General features: G+C 42.2%; 2 protein-coding genes across 2 annotated transcripts; one reads left to right on the top strand and one right to left on the bottom strand.

Annotated features, from left to right (window-relative positions):
* The first annotated feature begins 249 nt into the window (after positions 1-249).
* mapk9 (mitogen-activated protein kinase 9) lies at positions 250-10,721 on the top strand. The gene is made up of 12 exons (XM_088382468.1): positions 250-452; positions 3,516-3,662; positions 4,466-4,595; positions 4,705-4,763; positions 5,091-5,229; positions 5,501-5,666; positions 6,957-7,028; positions 8,002-8,184; positions 8,397-8,521; positions 8,619-8,682; positions 8,834-8,905; positions 8,976-10,721. The coding sequence occupies exons 2-12, from the start codon at positions 3,547-3,549 to the stop codon at positions 9,110-9,112; spliced, it is 1,263 nt and encodes a 420-aa protein (XP_088238594.1). The 5' UTR covers positions 250-452; positions 3,516-3,546; the 3' UTR covers positions 9,113-10,721.
* On the bottom strand, positions 10,082-13,623 carry LOC148404441 (uncharacterized). Its single transcript, XM_088382478.1, has 2 exons — positions 12,621-13,623; positions 10,082-11,005 (listed from the first exon to the last, which is right to left on the bottom strand). Exons 1-2 carry the CDS (start codon positions 13,496-13,498, stop codon positions 10,768-10,770), a joined length of 1,116 nt encoding a protein of 371 aa, XP_088238604.1. The 5' UTR covers positions 13,499-13,623; the 3' UTR covers positions 10,082-10,767.
* Between the last annotated feature and the right edge of the window lie 1,159 nt (positions 13,624-14,782).

Genomic DNA, 14,782 nt, shown 5'->3' with positions numbered 1-14,782 from the left:
TCGCTCCTCTCCTTTCATGCTTCCGCCCTCTATCTGTCCATTGTCTGTCTGCTCGGTTTTGTTACAGTGCGGTACTTCGACCGTATGCAGAGACCCACCCCGATTTCAAAGACTCGTCTAAACAATACATTGGGGCCAGTGAGATTGATAGCATTTATAAAGAAGGTAATCAAATATAAAAGTCTTTCAACCAATCAAGTTCCTTGGAGGTGACGCCATCGTGCGTGATGCCGTCATACGCAACTCTCGGCCGCCTGCTGTGACGTCGCCGCCTCCGCACTCGGCGCCGCCACTGTGATTCGGCTAGGAGCTTCTGCAAGCTCCCCGTTGTGACAGTCCTCAGTGGCTTTTCGCACAAACTTTTTCTTCGACTCTTGGACGTGTCGGAAGGAGCGAGAGGGCGCTTTTGCTGCTTTGTCCATGCCCGGGAGTGTCCTGGGAGGGAGAAGAAGGTAAGCGTTCGCCGGCGCTTCCGCCCCCTCAGTGAGGCGCAGTGAACCCGCCGGCTTTCGCTTCAGCTCCACGACTACCGCATTGCTCCCTAACGCTTGACAGCAACATTAATTTACACAGATAAACTTCGGTAAAAAGGTGCTTATTGCACAGACAGTGTGGCATTTGTCGCTCTTTGGGGGGCGATTTACGGCCGTGCTAAGCCACCCTCAAGGCCAGCTGTGCTGCGGCGGTGTGTCATCCACGCGTGACTTCACACTCCGTGTATGCTTGCCTGTGTGTGTATTTTGGAGCAGACATGCGGCGTTTGGGGATTATAATCGGACAGGTATATCCACACCAGTCATGTCACATGAGAGTCCAAAAAGCCCCCCTCCTTCCACACTCTCCCCCACCCTCTTGGATTTACAACAGTAGTCAAGTGATTCTGTGGATCATTTCCACATTAATTTGGAGGCAAGTTTGAACCTGTCATCCCATCTGAATGTTGGGTGTATTTATACATTAGCAGCAACACAGACGCACACAAACATACAAACATTGTGTTAAGTCATCTTCACTGAGCATCATTTTAAAGAGCATCCCTGGTGCAGCATCATCAGTCTTCCCCTCGCATGAGTGTGAGATGTTGAGTCTTCAGGCTACGCTAATCCGATCACCCACTCAGCTCACTGACTCCCATCCCGCTCCCAAATTTGACCTGTGGTCTTGTTAGACCCCCAAGGCTTGGACTCGGGAGTGGACAGCAGTCATGAAGAGTAGAGCATGGTCTTGTGAAGGTCACTATGCATCATATCATTGCCCTCATAAGCAAATAATATGCTTATATAACAGTGAATTTTCAGTACAATCTATTTTAGATGTTGGTCTTTTTGAAAGGCAAATAAATAAAAATTGTGTTCAGTGTTTGCATATAAAAGGTCAGTCACTATGCATTGTTTTTCTTCATATTGTCGGTCCACATTTCACTGACTTGTTGTTGAATGTAGAAACGAAAGAGGATTCAAAAATGAAATGCCATTGTCACTAATTGAGGCACAAACTATGCTTTGTGGATGATGGTCATATGTGACTCACGGTATGAACAAAAATTTGCAGTGCGAGGAGCTTCAATAGGAGTTCAAGGGGTTCAAGCTCAAACGTTCATCCGACTGATGATGATAGCATGCCATGATTAATGAAACTCAAGGTGCATGTTATTATATCTGCAAAGGCACAACCTCTGATGCAGGTTTTTTATGTCACAGGATTGTCAATGTTACCATATATTTATTTATTTATTCCTCCGTCAGTTTATTTATTTATTTACTTATTTATGTAGCATCTGTATAGACATTTTTGCGGGTTGTTTCAGTACACCGTAACCTGTTTGATACTAGCAGTTATTTGGATTATTATGCTGCCATTTGTGCATAAATGATTAAATTGCCAATTTTATTAGAAATGTAATCACATATTCTACCCCTCAATAGTTTATTTTTTTATTGTTATAATTCCTTATCAGTTTGCCTAAATCTGTATTGTGACAGCAGATGGAGGACTGTACACGTCCTACTGCAGCAGAAAGGCCTTTGGGGTATTGTTTGCTTCATCACTGTGGTCTATTTGCTCAATGCGTCTTTACCTATTCACCAGGGGATCCAAAGGCTTCACACAATCAGAACTTTCGATCGGGGATGTTTGAGAATATTTGTCATTTTTCACATGTCCTGAGTGTTGTTAGTCACCTAAATGTTGAACAGAGGCTGTGATGTACCAAAGTCAAATTCCTTGTTTGGCACGCTCAAACATGGCGAATAAAAACTCTTGAATCTTGAATCAGCGAGTTGAAAAAAAAAATCATCAGAAGACTGATTGATCTATCCAGTCTATTTAAACAGATTGTTTAATTACCATACAGTTGACTTGCACTGTTTGTAGGAGATTGGGACCAGCTTGGACCATGAATAACCAAATTTTATGAATACTTGACATCACTGAAAAATCATTGGGGAAAATATTAATAACAAACTGTAGAAATTAAAAAATCCCCACCAAAAAAAGTAGAAAGAAATTGTTTAAGAATATAATTCTGGAAGAACTTTGAGTAGCAATGAAAACAACAGTTGTTTTATTTGTGTATTCTTAAGTTCATTATATGTTGCCAAATACTTTACAGCAATCCTTGTGTGTGACATCGTTGTGGCCCCGCTGTGTTGGCGTAATCTGAACATTTGGAGGAAACGGGCATTTGATTGTGGTTCTGCTTTTTTGTTGTGTTGAATGAGGAAGAACCCCATAGCCACAAAAATGCTTTTTTTTTCTTTCAAAGTAGAGATATTTTTTCATTAAATCTGGACAAATTCTGGGAATAATGAGGACCGATGAAAGTTAGGACCACCAAATGTTGGAAAAAGCCCAACAGCAGCTCTCATCTCGTGTTTAGTCAAGAGAGCCAGCTGGCCAAGAAAAATCCACAGAGAGGCAGGAGAGGGAGTAAACAGATGAGGATATTTTTCTCCCCTTTCCCCGAGTAATGGTGTAAAAGGAGAGCAGCACTAAACCTCCAACAGCTGATGGCATTTTGTTTTTGCACGCATGCAAAAACAAATGCATGTGTTTATAAAACAACAATCAAAGAGGAAAATAATGTAGAGAGAGGCTGAAAAGCAGAAAACACTGGAATAAGATGAAATGTTTAAGTGTTGAATGAAAAAATGCTCAGTGTTTGATATGCATACCGCTTCCCCACACTCATACACGCTTCCATGTGTTTGTTTAATGTGTTAGATCAGGCTGTAGAGATGCTCGTCCGGGAGTCTTTGGGACTCCCAAGCTGTCAGATGCCTCTGTTCTCCACTAAAAGAACTTCTCCCTGTTATCTAAAGCCTGGTGTCACCTTTGCCAAAATAAAATAATTGTCGTCATTTGGTTGCTTCCACATTGACGGAAAGACATTCTACAAATCTAGGGTCCCACTAACGTGCTAATCACAATTCTATTCCTATTAATTCAAACTGTTCATATCAAGCAGTACATTATGTCATTTACGTGACGTTACTGGATGTGTCGTTTCTCCACAGACATTGCTGGTTCCCTTGACTGTCCCTCAGGATGAGTGAGGCCGAAAGTCAGTTCTACAGCGTTCAGGTGGGAGACTCCACCTTTACCGTGCTCAATCGCTACCAGCAGCTCCGAGCCATCGGTTCCGGGGCCCAGGGCATCGTTTGGTGAGTGGCTTTGAGTTTCTAGGAAAGCCTTTGCAATCGGACGCTGTGCATCACTGGTTGGAAAAAGCAATCTGTGAAATGAGGTGATTAAACCTTCTAACAGTGCGCGGCTAATTCAGACTTTCGTTTTTTGCTGTATTTTCACAGCTTGCTGGACACTTTAATGAGAGTTTATTTTGGAACATTTTTAAGCTAATTTATAATTATTTATGCAGTCAGTATGGAAAATCAAAAAGCTTCTGCTCATCTAATCATGGGAATAATTCAATCTGCCTCAGTTATTGATTATATTATTAGTAAACATGAGTAATCATCATTGAGTGCTCAAAGCATCTTCAGATTAATGTATTAAAGGTCTGTATAATTATATAATTTGTATATTTCTGTCAGAGTTTGTATTGCTTTCTCTAAGAAAAAGGATGGTCTGTGTGGTTAATGACCAGTAATTCTAACGATCAGATTAGGATGCTCTTTTAACGTACGTATATGTGCTTGCTAAACTGTGGCAAGCACCATGAAGGAGAATAATTGTCATTGTGTAATCAACTGTGCACGTTAGCGTGGCCAATGGGCTGTCTCCATTGTGTTGTGCTCACTCTAGTTTAATCCCCCCCTCCCACATTCTTCGTAATCTTCTTGTCTTGTGCTTTGCCAAAAAACAACTATCTACTTCACATTTCATTATTGTAGTTGCACATGGTTGTCATTTTCAAAGCTTGATGACAATAAAAGTGTTGCAGACCTTGGCTGCAAGTCCCAAAACAACTTTGTTGGCTGTGACACAATTTCTTGTTTATAAGCAGCTCTGCCCTAGATACAGTCTTGGGCATCTCTGTGGCAGTGAAAAAGCTGTGTCGGCCCTTCCAGAACCAGACGCATGCCAAACGTGCTTACAGGGAGCTGGTGTTGCTAAAATGTGTCAACCACAAAAATGTAAGTCTTTCTCACATCATCCATTGCTCCTTTGGGAATTGTAACTCTTGGAAAATTCAAGACTTCGTGATAATGTGACAATCACAATGCGCTGTCTATTTTCTTGTAGATTATCCGTTTGATCAATGTGTTCACACCTCAGAAGTCCCTAGAGGAATTCCAAGATCTGTGAGTTGCAGTCTGAACCAGTCATTTCCAACCTTTATTGATCCCCACCCCAAAAGAATTCCAGCATCAAATTTTCACAAAATACTGAATACAAAATACTCATCTTAATTTACACACAAATTGATCTAGTGTTCTGCCTGTCACTATATTTCACTGGCATGGATAGATGAACAACAATATGTTTTTATTACTAAACAATCTTTTGCAAAATTTTGTGGAAAGTTTATGGCTGGATAGGAATCACCGGTCTGAGTAGTGTAGTGTATTCCCAAATTATGCATTTTTGTAGAACCTTGGGCGTCCTATGTTCATGACTTTTTTTGATAGATATTTGGTGATGGAGCTGATGGATGCCAGCCTGTGCCAGGTGATCCACATGGACCTGGACCATGAGAGAATGTCTTACCTGCTTTATCAAATTCTCTGTGGCATCAGACATCTGCACTCTGCTGGTATCATTCACAGGGTACGATTGGAGGAATTGTTCTTCCGGATGTTTTGTATAGATTTCCAGCATAGTCTATAAAATGTTGAGTTTGCTATATGATAAATTACATGCTTTAGTGGCATAAGCATGAATTTAATTCCATTGTTTTTCGGGTGTCATTTTGAAAAATCTGTGAGACCGTGACATATAAATGATTGCTTATCAGAAGATGCTTGCAGAGAAATAATTGTCATGGGTTACTGTTTATGTACATGTAAGATGTAAGCTTTGCCCCTTTGTGTGCTGCCAGGACTTGAAGCCCAGTAACATTGTGGTGAAGTCAGATTGCACACTGAAGATCTTGGACTTTGGCCTGGCTCGGACGGCGTGCACCAACTTCATGATGACCCCATATGTGGTGACCAGATACTACAGGGCACCGGAGGTCATTCTGGGCATGAAATATAAAGAGAATGGTAGGTCGGTTGTATTTAAAGGAGGGGCAATGCAAAACATTATGTACATGTGAGGTGCAGGTAATATTTCTGTCCACTTGGGTGTTTCTTGCTGTTTCTTCCAGTCTAGTACCAGCTGTGTTAGTGATTACAATTTGTTATAACTAGCAGTGGTAGCCTTTATAAATTTAGCTAACGATGTCCACGTGAACGTCGACGTGTGGTTTCATGAGCAGCTTCAATAGACACATTGCAAGTGTGAAATGATTCCAAACTTTGGACATTCTCTGTCTTTAAAGCTCTCTCTCTCTCTCTCTCTCTGTCCTCTTGGTTAGCACTTATTGGCATGTGAGTCTGCCGTAACATTACATGTCGAAAAATCATCCCTACAAAATCCCGTGATGTAGTGACAACTCTGCAATATGTACTGGTTCAAACCCCGGCCGGCCGGGTCATACCAAAGACTATAAAAATGGGACCCATTGCCTCCCTGCTTGGCACTCAGCATTAAGGGGGGTTTGATTCTTGGGCGCGGCACCGCTGCTGCTCACTGCTCCCTTCGGGGATGGGTTAAATGCAGACACAAATTTCACCACACCCAGATGTGTGTGTGACAATCATTGGGTCTTCACCTTTACCTTTATTCAAAAAGTGAACCACGACATGGCAGTTTGCTTTAATAAAACTATTATATTATGCTGTGTAATCTGTATTCCTCAAGGGTGTCTTGAGATAAACCGTAGCAAATGTGTTGACCCATCTTGACCGATTTCCTAATTAAACAGACGTTAAAGACGTTTTGGGATTGCGGTTCATTCCGTATTTTAGTGCTACACTGCAGTATTTGAACCACTATGACGAAGCTCTATTCCATATTCATTCATGCAGGCAACATGAAACCCAAATTGAGAGTAGAGTTCTGATATGGCGACTTTTAACTTGAGCATGACAGAAATGAGTTGGCGGCTATTTGGCGCACATCAAGCAAAAAGTCATCACACGGAGAAATTGGGAAGGTCGACCTTCCTCCCTGTGAGGCACACTCTGGCAGCAGCTGTGGGAGGTGATAAGCAGAGGAGCCTGTGTGTGGTTGCCCAGGCCAAAAAGACAAAACCAATCCAGCCTGAGGATGAGCATGATGATGTATGCAACAGACGACAGCGAAGCTCACTTTGCAGACAAAAACATGCAACACTTTCATGTCAGCGTGTTAACTTTAAAGCAAGAACCAGTTCTTTCCTCTCTGCATGGGAATAATGTATGTGCTTCATGTTAAATGTGAATAGTTATTCATATCAGCTTTCTTTACAGTGGACATCTGGTCTGTGGGGTGCATCATGGGGGAGATGGTAAAAGGCAGCGTCATCTTCCAAGGCACCGACCGTATCCTCCACCGCTTGTAACCATTCTATGGCAATATTGTCAATGTGTGGTTATTTTTCTCTTTCATTATGGAGAAATTGCTGTGTCATTTGTACAAGTTATCCAGAACGAATATTTACATTAAAAAAAAAAAAAAAAAGCAAGTGACTAGACAAATATGTGGAAATTGTTACAAAATGATGAATGCATACCTAAATAATTTATTACACCTGTATATGGGCAGGATTAGTTGCACGAAGCTCATCAAGACAGTAAGTACTTGATTTCTTGCATTGTTCGCAATAGCGTAGCCTTATCGATAGTAGCAATCACATTTGTGATCTGGCAATTTGGCTTTCCCTTCCAATATACCGGTCTGGAAATGTTTAATTTAGAAACTCACAAACACATTCAGTTCCAGATTTCCGGGTAAACCATCTTACTGGAAAATGATGCATGCTTGATGGTCGTCTAGTTTCGGTGCCTTCTTTGAAGACGACCAGTGATTTGATTGCACACGGTTGGTTCCACATCAGACAATCACCTCTGGACTATCCGGGTGAAATTCAGTTGACACCAACCAGACACAGCGTTGTGACTTACTCAATATAATTATAGCAATTATACTGCCTTTAATAAACTAATAATGGTTTAATTGACACTGTAGGAGAGGTATTATTAACTTAATGTTTATTATTTAGTTTTTGTAAAAACATGTAACTATACCGCATCTCACTGAGAGTTGTTCCTTATATCTACTACTTTCTCGTAATTAATTGAGGCTCCTAAAATATTCGATACACGTTTTATTACGATGCAGTACATTTAGAACCATTGTGAACTCCAACCGCAGATGTTCATGTTTGTGAATTAAGTACCTCTCTGACAGTCTCAGTGTTGTCTTTAAAAAAAAAAGTAGCTTGTATTGGTCATCATTATCTTGGCTCTTTGGTGTATGTATATTCCCATTTTCCTTAATGAGCATTTTGGCCAGACATCGATCAGTGGAACAAAGTAATTGAGGTTCTGGGCACGCCGAGTCTGGAGTTTATGAACCGTCTGATGGAGACGGTCAGAAACTATGTGATAAACAAGCCACAGTATCCAGGTGTCAGCTTTGCAGAGCTGTTCCCCGACTGGGCCTTTCCCTCGGACTCAGAACATGACAAGCTCAAGAGTAAGGCACACTCTCACAAGAGAAAATATCTTGTCAAATGGAACTTTAACTTCATTTTAGGAGGTTTTCATTGATGGTGACACTTTTTTGTGTTTTTCCCTTATCTTTCCTATATTGATTCAATTTGATATTCACTAACAAAATAACATGGCATGCTTGCTTGGTGTCATATTTTCCATAGTAACGATTCTATTTTTCCGTTGCCGTGACAGCGGGTCAAGCTCGAGACTTGTTGTCCAAAATGCTGGTCATCGACCCCGAGTGCCGTATCTCTGTGGAGGAAGCCCTCAATCATCCCTACATTCACATGTGGTACGACCCCGCTGAGGCCGACGCGGTGAGTCCCGCATCCCTCCCACTCTTCATTTTTGGCCTCTTCATCACTACAACATGTGTCCTTTCTGTGATTTGTGCATGCCTCCTTGTCTCTTTAGCCTCCTCCCCAAATTTCTGACAAGCAGCTCGAAGAGAGAGAGCACAGCATTGAGCAGTGGAAAGGTAGGATGCACTGCTCTCTAGTGGTCCCATTCAAAATGGTTGCATTTGTCAAACGTACAAACACAAACGGGGAATCTCAGATGATGTGGTACAAATCAAATGAATTGATATTTTTAAATGATGTGGACAAATGTTTTCTTTCCCCCTTCAGAGCTTATTTACGAAGAAGTGATTGACTGGGAGGAACGGAACAAGAATGGTGTTATGAAAGAGGATTGCTCAGGTACATTCATGTGCAGACTATTCAAGTTGCGCTGAAACAAGAGTCATTCGGTCAATCTGTCACTCCTCAGATGTGGTGTCCAGTTCGGCCTCGCAGTCGTCTTCGGCCAATGACATCTCATCTATGTCCACGGAGCACACGGTGGCCTCGGACACAGACAGTAGCAGCATCGACACGCTCACGGGGCCACTGGATGAGAGTCAGTGAATGCAACCGGTCTTCCTCCCTTTACCCCGCCGTCCTCACAATCTTAGGATCCGTTCGCATCAAATTGACATTTATTTTGTCATTCAAATTGTTGCTCTTATTTATCCTCCTAATTTCCGAAACCTGTTTTCGGCTGCTGCTTAGAGATCAAAATGTTGTGCGATGCGACTCGTTACCTTTCTACCTTGGTGGATGATGCATGCATTGATTTACCAGGAGCACATGTGGTGCGGAGGCCCGCGTTGTGGTTTGTTCAATATAGTTGTATTTTCATAGTTTTATTTTTGTAGCAGATATTATGTTGGAAAAAAACAAAACTAAAAAGAGGTCATCAACTTGCACTATGCAGTGCAAGTGCACCGAATGTAGACCACAACTGTTGTTATGCATGTCAAAAATAACAAAAGCTTCAAGTTGATGTTAAGACGTTGGTGATCAACTCAGCCAGAGGTTGATCCCTCGATTCTTTAGCTGACTCGCAATCTTCTTTCGGCACACACCGCAAAATGCATTTGACCGGAGTTGTGTATTGAGTATTTACCCCTGACAGCATGGCAAAGCTGGCATTGCATTCTTTTATTCTGTCATGTAATATACTGTATGTAAAGGTGCGTGCACACGTTGTGGTTGTAGACGGGATTAATTGCAAATAGTGTGTTTTCTTCAGAAACTCTTTGTGCCTGTGGAGATGTACATTATCACACTCACCTACCATAATACGTTACTACTCTTCTAGAGAAGATCAGTGTGTACAAACAGCGACATTATATCCTGCAAACTCGGGAAGAGATACGTGTTTGTTTGTTTTTGTGTTCTTGCAGAATCTTGCACTTGTTGAGGGCCATGTGATCATTTCGTTGTCATGAACCAGCGCACACGCGACTCCTTTCCATTCCGTGACATAACATTATCGTTTTGAAAGAAATATGGAGTAAATCCTACAGCTTGGCACACCGCAAAGAGGCAAACTTTGGATATGAACTTTGAAGCTTTATTCAGAAATGGACTCACTTGAGGATTAACAGGTGATGCTGTACAATATTCTGTTTCAAAATGTAACCCTTCGCTCTCATTCATTTGTTGTTTGAACTGACAACCGGCCAGCTCACGTTTTCCACAATGTTTTGTATTTGTCATGTGTTGTTGGATTCTAAACACCTGCTTACATCGTTTTAGTTGCTTGTTCTGTGCAATCCCTTTGATTGCAGTATCATTCAGGAGCCCGTTCTCAGGAGAATCTAGTAGGATTTCACTCACTAACTCAAAGTACTGGGGGGATTGTTATGGGGTTTTGAAAAGTTAAATTTTTTTCCATGAATGTTTAAAAAAAAAAAAAAAAATGCTGCTCCCTAATCCAAGTAACCACTGAAAATATCTGCTTCGGCAGGGTGTGTCATCATCACTTATGATTTCCGACTAAATTCTCATGAGAACGTGACATATTCGGCTAATGTAGCTCATGCTGTTGACAAACGCGATTAGGTTTCATTTCTGCGTTTTCAGATTCCTCTTTCATGATTCATGAAGAACTCATTGTACGTCATGGAAACCTTTCCCAAAAGAGGAAAGGGAATGTTCTGTCTAGGGATACATAAACTACTATACCACATCTTATTGTGTTCTCTGTGAACTTGCATAGTCCAGTATTTAATTTCTCAAAAGCTTCTGATGATGTTTTCTGCCTTCTTCGCCTCGTTGTTAAGATCGCCAAAAGTGTCGAAGAACTGCTCCATGTCTTTCTGCAGTGCTGAGTTGCGTAGCTCTGCGGCGGCCCGCTCTCTTTCCGATTGTGTGATTTTTGCTTGCACAGCCTGGTACCAGTGACGTTGCCGTGACAGATTGGTTTTCAACAGAACCACCTCCGCCTGCAGCTCCTTGTTTCTCTCCTCTAGGCTGAAAGTGAAGATATGCATTGGAATTGGGTAAGACATCCAAAATAGGAAAATGCTCAGGTCACTAGTGTCTTTGAGATGGTTGCTTCTTTTCCATTGAGTGAAATTGATGAAGTCAAGCAATGTGGAGGTCAATACATTTTTTTAAAAAATATTCTGTCAAAAATAATTGTGATTATTATAATAACATTGAATTCACAGCAGACCGAGTCCCATCACAAATTTTTTAAAATCCTAGAAACCCGGGGCTGAACTAGCACTAAAAATTAGCTCCGGCATTTTTGACTTAGACAGGCCCCTCAAAATTTTTAAAACGTTTTTAAAAGGGATAAAGCACTCCTCATGCAAAGCAACAACGTGTTAAAGCAACACACCGGTATGGGGCAAAAAAACAAAATCATTTTCCAGCTGGTATGCAAGCTTCCATTGCAAAACACTACGTTGGAAAACCACAAGGGATTGTCATCAAAATGTATGTCCACATAGTTGCGTGTACACAAAATCTATTTGAAAATAAAACTGACAAACATAATGTTGTAAGCGTTGATATGCATATTAATGAGGCAACAACTTGCAAAACCCAAGTAACAGTCATGCATGACATTGAACAGTGACAACCATTTAATGTATGAGTTCATCGCTGCTTGTTTTTGTTTTCAGCCCTTGTCGTTGCCTGACCTTTGAGCGAACCTTGCTCCATCTATATTAGTAAAAAGGTATGTGTTGGGACGAGACCAGCAGCATGGCCTCTTAATTTAGAACGTTGCACCCTGATTGTGCCATGTGTTTTTTCCATAGATCAACCACCACAAACCCAGCAAATCACTTGAAAAGTACAGACGTGGTCTACGGGCATTGACAGATTTAAGATCTTAAATCGTCACTCAACCCACATGAGTTGGTCTAATGCAGAGGTCAGCAATCTTTTTTGCTCATTAGCATCATTATTTCAGTATGGCTTTGTTGTCTCACACAAATGAATTTTGTGATCTATTGTGACCCTGTTGAAGTGTCCTTGAGCAAGATACTGAAAAGTTGCTGATTCTGTGTCATTGCAAGGTGAATGAGGAAATGTTGAAGTGCATTGAGTACCTGAAGTAGAAAAGCGCTATTTGTACTTGTGTATTTATTCATGCCACGAACACAAAGCCACTCCCATCCCAGGTGATTATGAGCATTTTTCAACTTTCCCAGTCTTCTATTGCCCCCGCCACAGCTTTTTTTGGAACGTGTTACAGGCATCAAGTTGAAAATGAGAGAATATTTGCAAAAAGCTGGTGTTCATGACTTCATCATTGTCTTTAGCAAGTATTCAGTTGAATGTAGGTTGAAAAGCAATTGCAAATCTTTATAGGCCATTCTGTTTTTTACTTTTACATGCATTGAGATTTGTGTTACTCACTTGATATGCTCAGTGGGCTGCTACTGTGCCAATGTAATTATTTCCCAGTGTTTGTAAGGGAAATGGTTGACTTGAAGAAGAGTTTTGAAATAAACAGGATGTGGGGTGATATGTGTGACCTGTAAACCACAGCTGGCTGGATCCAGGCACATTTAGACAAACTACTTACACTTACTCCTTTATGGATTAATTAGACGAATGATTTCAAAAGTACCTGAGAATGCGGGCCTCATAAACTTCGTGTTGTCTAACGAGGTGCTGCTGGATATTGGTGAGGAGGCTGCGAAGAGCGCTGGCAGAGGGGTCGGCGAGTGGTAGAGGAGGGGGCACCTTGTGAGCCCAGTCAGTCTCCTCCGGTGGTTGCGCCTCGCTTTGGGGCCAAGACGCCTGGCGGTGTGACTGAGGTGAATCTGACTGTTGAAGCTGCAGCATCTGGTCCCCTTGAACAAATCCACAGGATACAGAGTCCCGCTCAGGCTTCTGCTGATGCCCAATTTTTTGGTTCTGGGTCTCTGAACCACTTTCTGACCAAGGATCGTTCTCCTCAGCCTCTCTTATCTCAGGAGCCCATGCTTGTTCCTGGAAGTGCTCCTGGAAGTTTGATTCCATCTCCAAAACTTCTCGGATGCGGTCAACGGTTTCCGGACCAGGAACGTTATCATAAAACGAGAGAGCACTCTGATGGGCTGTGCTTGGTGTTGGGCTGGGGTCGTAGTGGAGTCGAAATTTGTCTCGCCAGTGTCCCGCCTGCTCGTCCCCCGTCTTTCTCCCTCTCGCTGAGTTTATTCCCGGATCATGCTCCAGTACTCCCAAAGTTCCTCTGCAACCGCAGTAGGAGTGTTCTGGCCCACCGCCAGGCACTCTTCCCTCACTGACCCATGTGGGAAACTCAGACGCAACAGGGGCCAGAAGAGTCTGAGGGCTGCAGAGGCCAGGGGGTCTGGTTTCAGCAGGGTACGCAACTCTATTTTCCATTTCTCTTCCCCTGTCCCACCCTCGCTGGGTCAAAGGTGGGCAGTTGTCGTACAGAGGGTCCGTGGAACAGGAACTGGCTGTGGTAGGGGTCTCCACAAGACGACAGTGCAATTCCATGATCCCTCCCTAAAAACAGAAAAAGCCTTTCCCTTCCACTGTCTGCTGTCAAGTGGAATTTGGGCCTTATATTAGGGTTCTGGTATAGAACCTTCGATCTGATTTTGCCGAGAAAAAGGAGGCGAGGGCTCTCACACCCTCGTTCTCTTTAGTGACAGCAGGTTGCACTGGTGTAGGGGTGTAATCGTGCACCGTACGTCCGAGTGTGCCTGGGCATGTCTTTAAGTGGGACTGACATCAGCTGTTACCCAAGTGCTACTTTTGAGGGAATGAAGAGCCGTGCTTGAAGACACAACTGGGACCCCAGAAATAGACAGCGGTGGTGGCCACTGTATGTGAAGCCGTAAAATGTACCCCGTATTCTTGGTTATGCTTGCACAATCCACTAAGAGCCTTTACAAGACATTGAAAATGTAGCTTTTATAGTTACGCAGAAATGCTCAGTTTTACCCAAGACTTTTAAGTGTAGTTTGCAGTGTAGTTCAAAGTGTTTTTGTGTTGCCCTTCTTTATTTGACATTTATCTCTATTCTCTTTAAAGTAAAAATAAATGTCTCCATAAATTTGATATCACAGAGAAGAGTGTTGCGAACAACCCTGCTAAATTTAAATAAAAAAAAAAAATCACCAAGTACTGCAAATGAATCTTTCATCATTAATCAAATGAACGCATTGCGACGGAAACTGCGCATGCCTATCTATGCTGCAGTGCAGGACAACGTTTTATACACGTTATGTCGTATCCTATGTCTGTGGACCGTCGTGGAGCCCCTGTAATTATAAAACTTTAAAAAAATTATAAAAATTGGTCATTGAGTCTGTGATCCATCCACACGGGGGCACTGCTGACTTTCATAGCGGTTGCCTCAAACTGAGCGCCTGTTCCCTCTTCAAAAGGAAATGGTTTGAAAATCTGAAATTAGATGTATTCTTGATTTAGATAAAGGATAGATTGATGTATTTTTCTTCGTTTGACGTTTTAGTACACACTTTAGCTATACAATTTATTGTCTGTTTTGGAGCCTCACACGAAGCCCGATGATGACGATAGTCTAAATACCCTACCGTGAGCAGCCTGAACCCTAACCAATCATACCTGTGACAGTTCCATATAAAGCAGAGTCACCAAATGACATTTAGAAGTCCACGCCCTCATCAACATCATACTGGACTGTTCGTAGAAGAGACAAAGTGCAACAGAACAAAAACAACATGGCATTTAATTTAACTGGTCTTCCAATATGTCATGCCCCCTCTCCTCCCCCCCAAAATGGCAAACAACCTC

The sequence above is a fragment of the Syngnathus floridae genome, chromosome 1 (genome assembly GCF_059516105.1).
Source record: "Syngnathus floridae isolate MCC-2025c chromosome 1, RoL_Sflo_1.0, whole genome shotgun sequence".
Taxonomy (NCBI): Eukaryota; Metazoa; Chordata; class Actinopteri; order Syngnathiformes; family Syngnathidae; genus Syngnathus; species Syngnathus floridae.
The sequence above is the reverse complement of the archived record's forward strand: the minus strand, read 5'-3'. Positions and strand labels throughout refer to the sequence as shown.

Excerpts from the sequence above, each read along its gene's own strand:
- LOC148404441 (XM_088382478.1), bottom strand. The coding sequence starts at position 13,498 with ATGGAATTGCACTGTCGTCTTGTGGAGACCCCTACCACAGCCAGTTCC. Across the intron at positions 11,006-12,620 it reads TATGAGGCCCGCATTCTCAG|CCTAGAGGAGAGAAACAAGG; the intron begins GTACTTTTGAAA and ends CTTCACTTTCAG.
- mapk9 (XM_088382468.1), top strand. The coding sequence starts at position 3,547 with ATGAGTGAGGCCGAAAGTCAGTTCTACAGCGTTCAGGTGGGAGACTCC. Across the intron at positions 5,667-6,956 it reads CATGAAATATAAAGAGAATG|TGGACATCTGGTCTGTGGGG; the intron begins GTAGGTCGGTTG and ends CTTTCTTTACAG. Across the intron at positions 8,185-8,396 it reads AGAACATGACAAGCTCAAGA|CGGGTCAAGCTCGAGACTTG; the intron begins GTAAGGCACACT and ends TTGCCGTGACAG.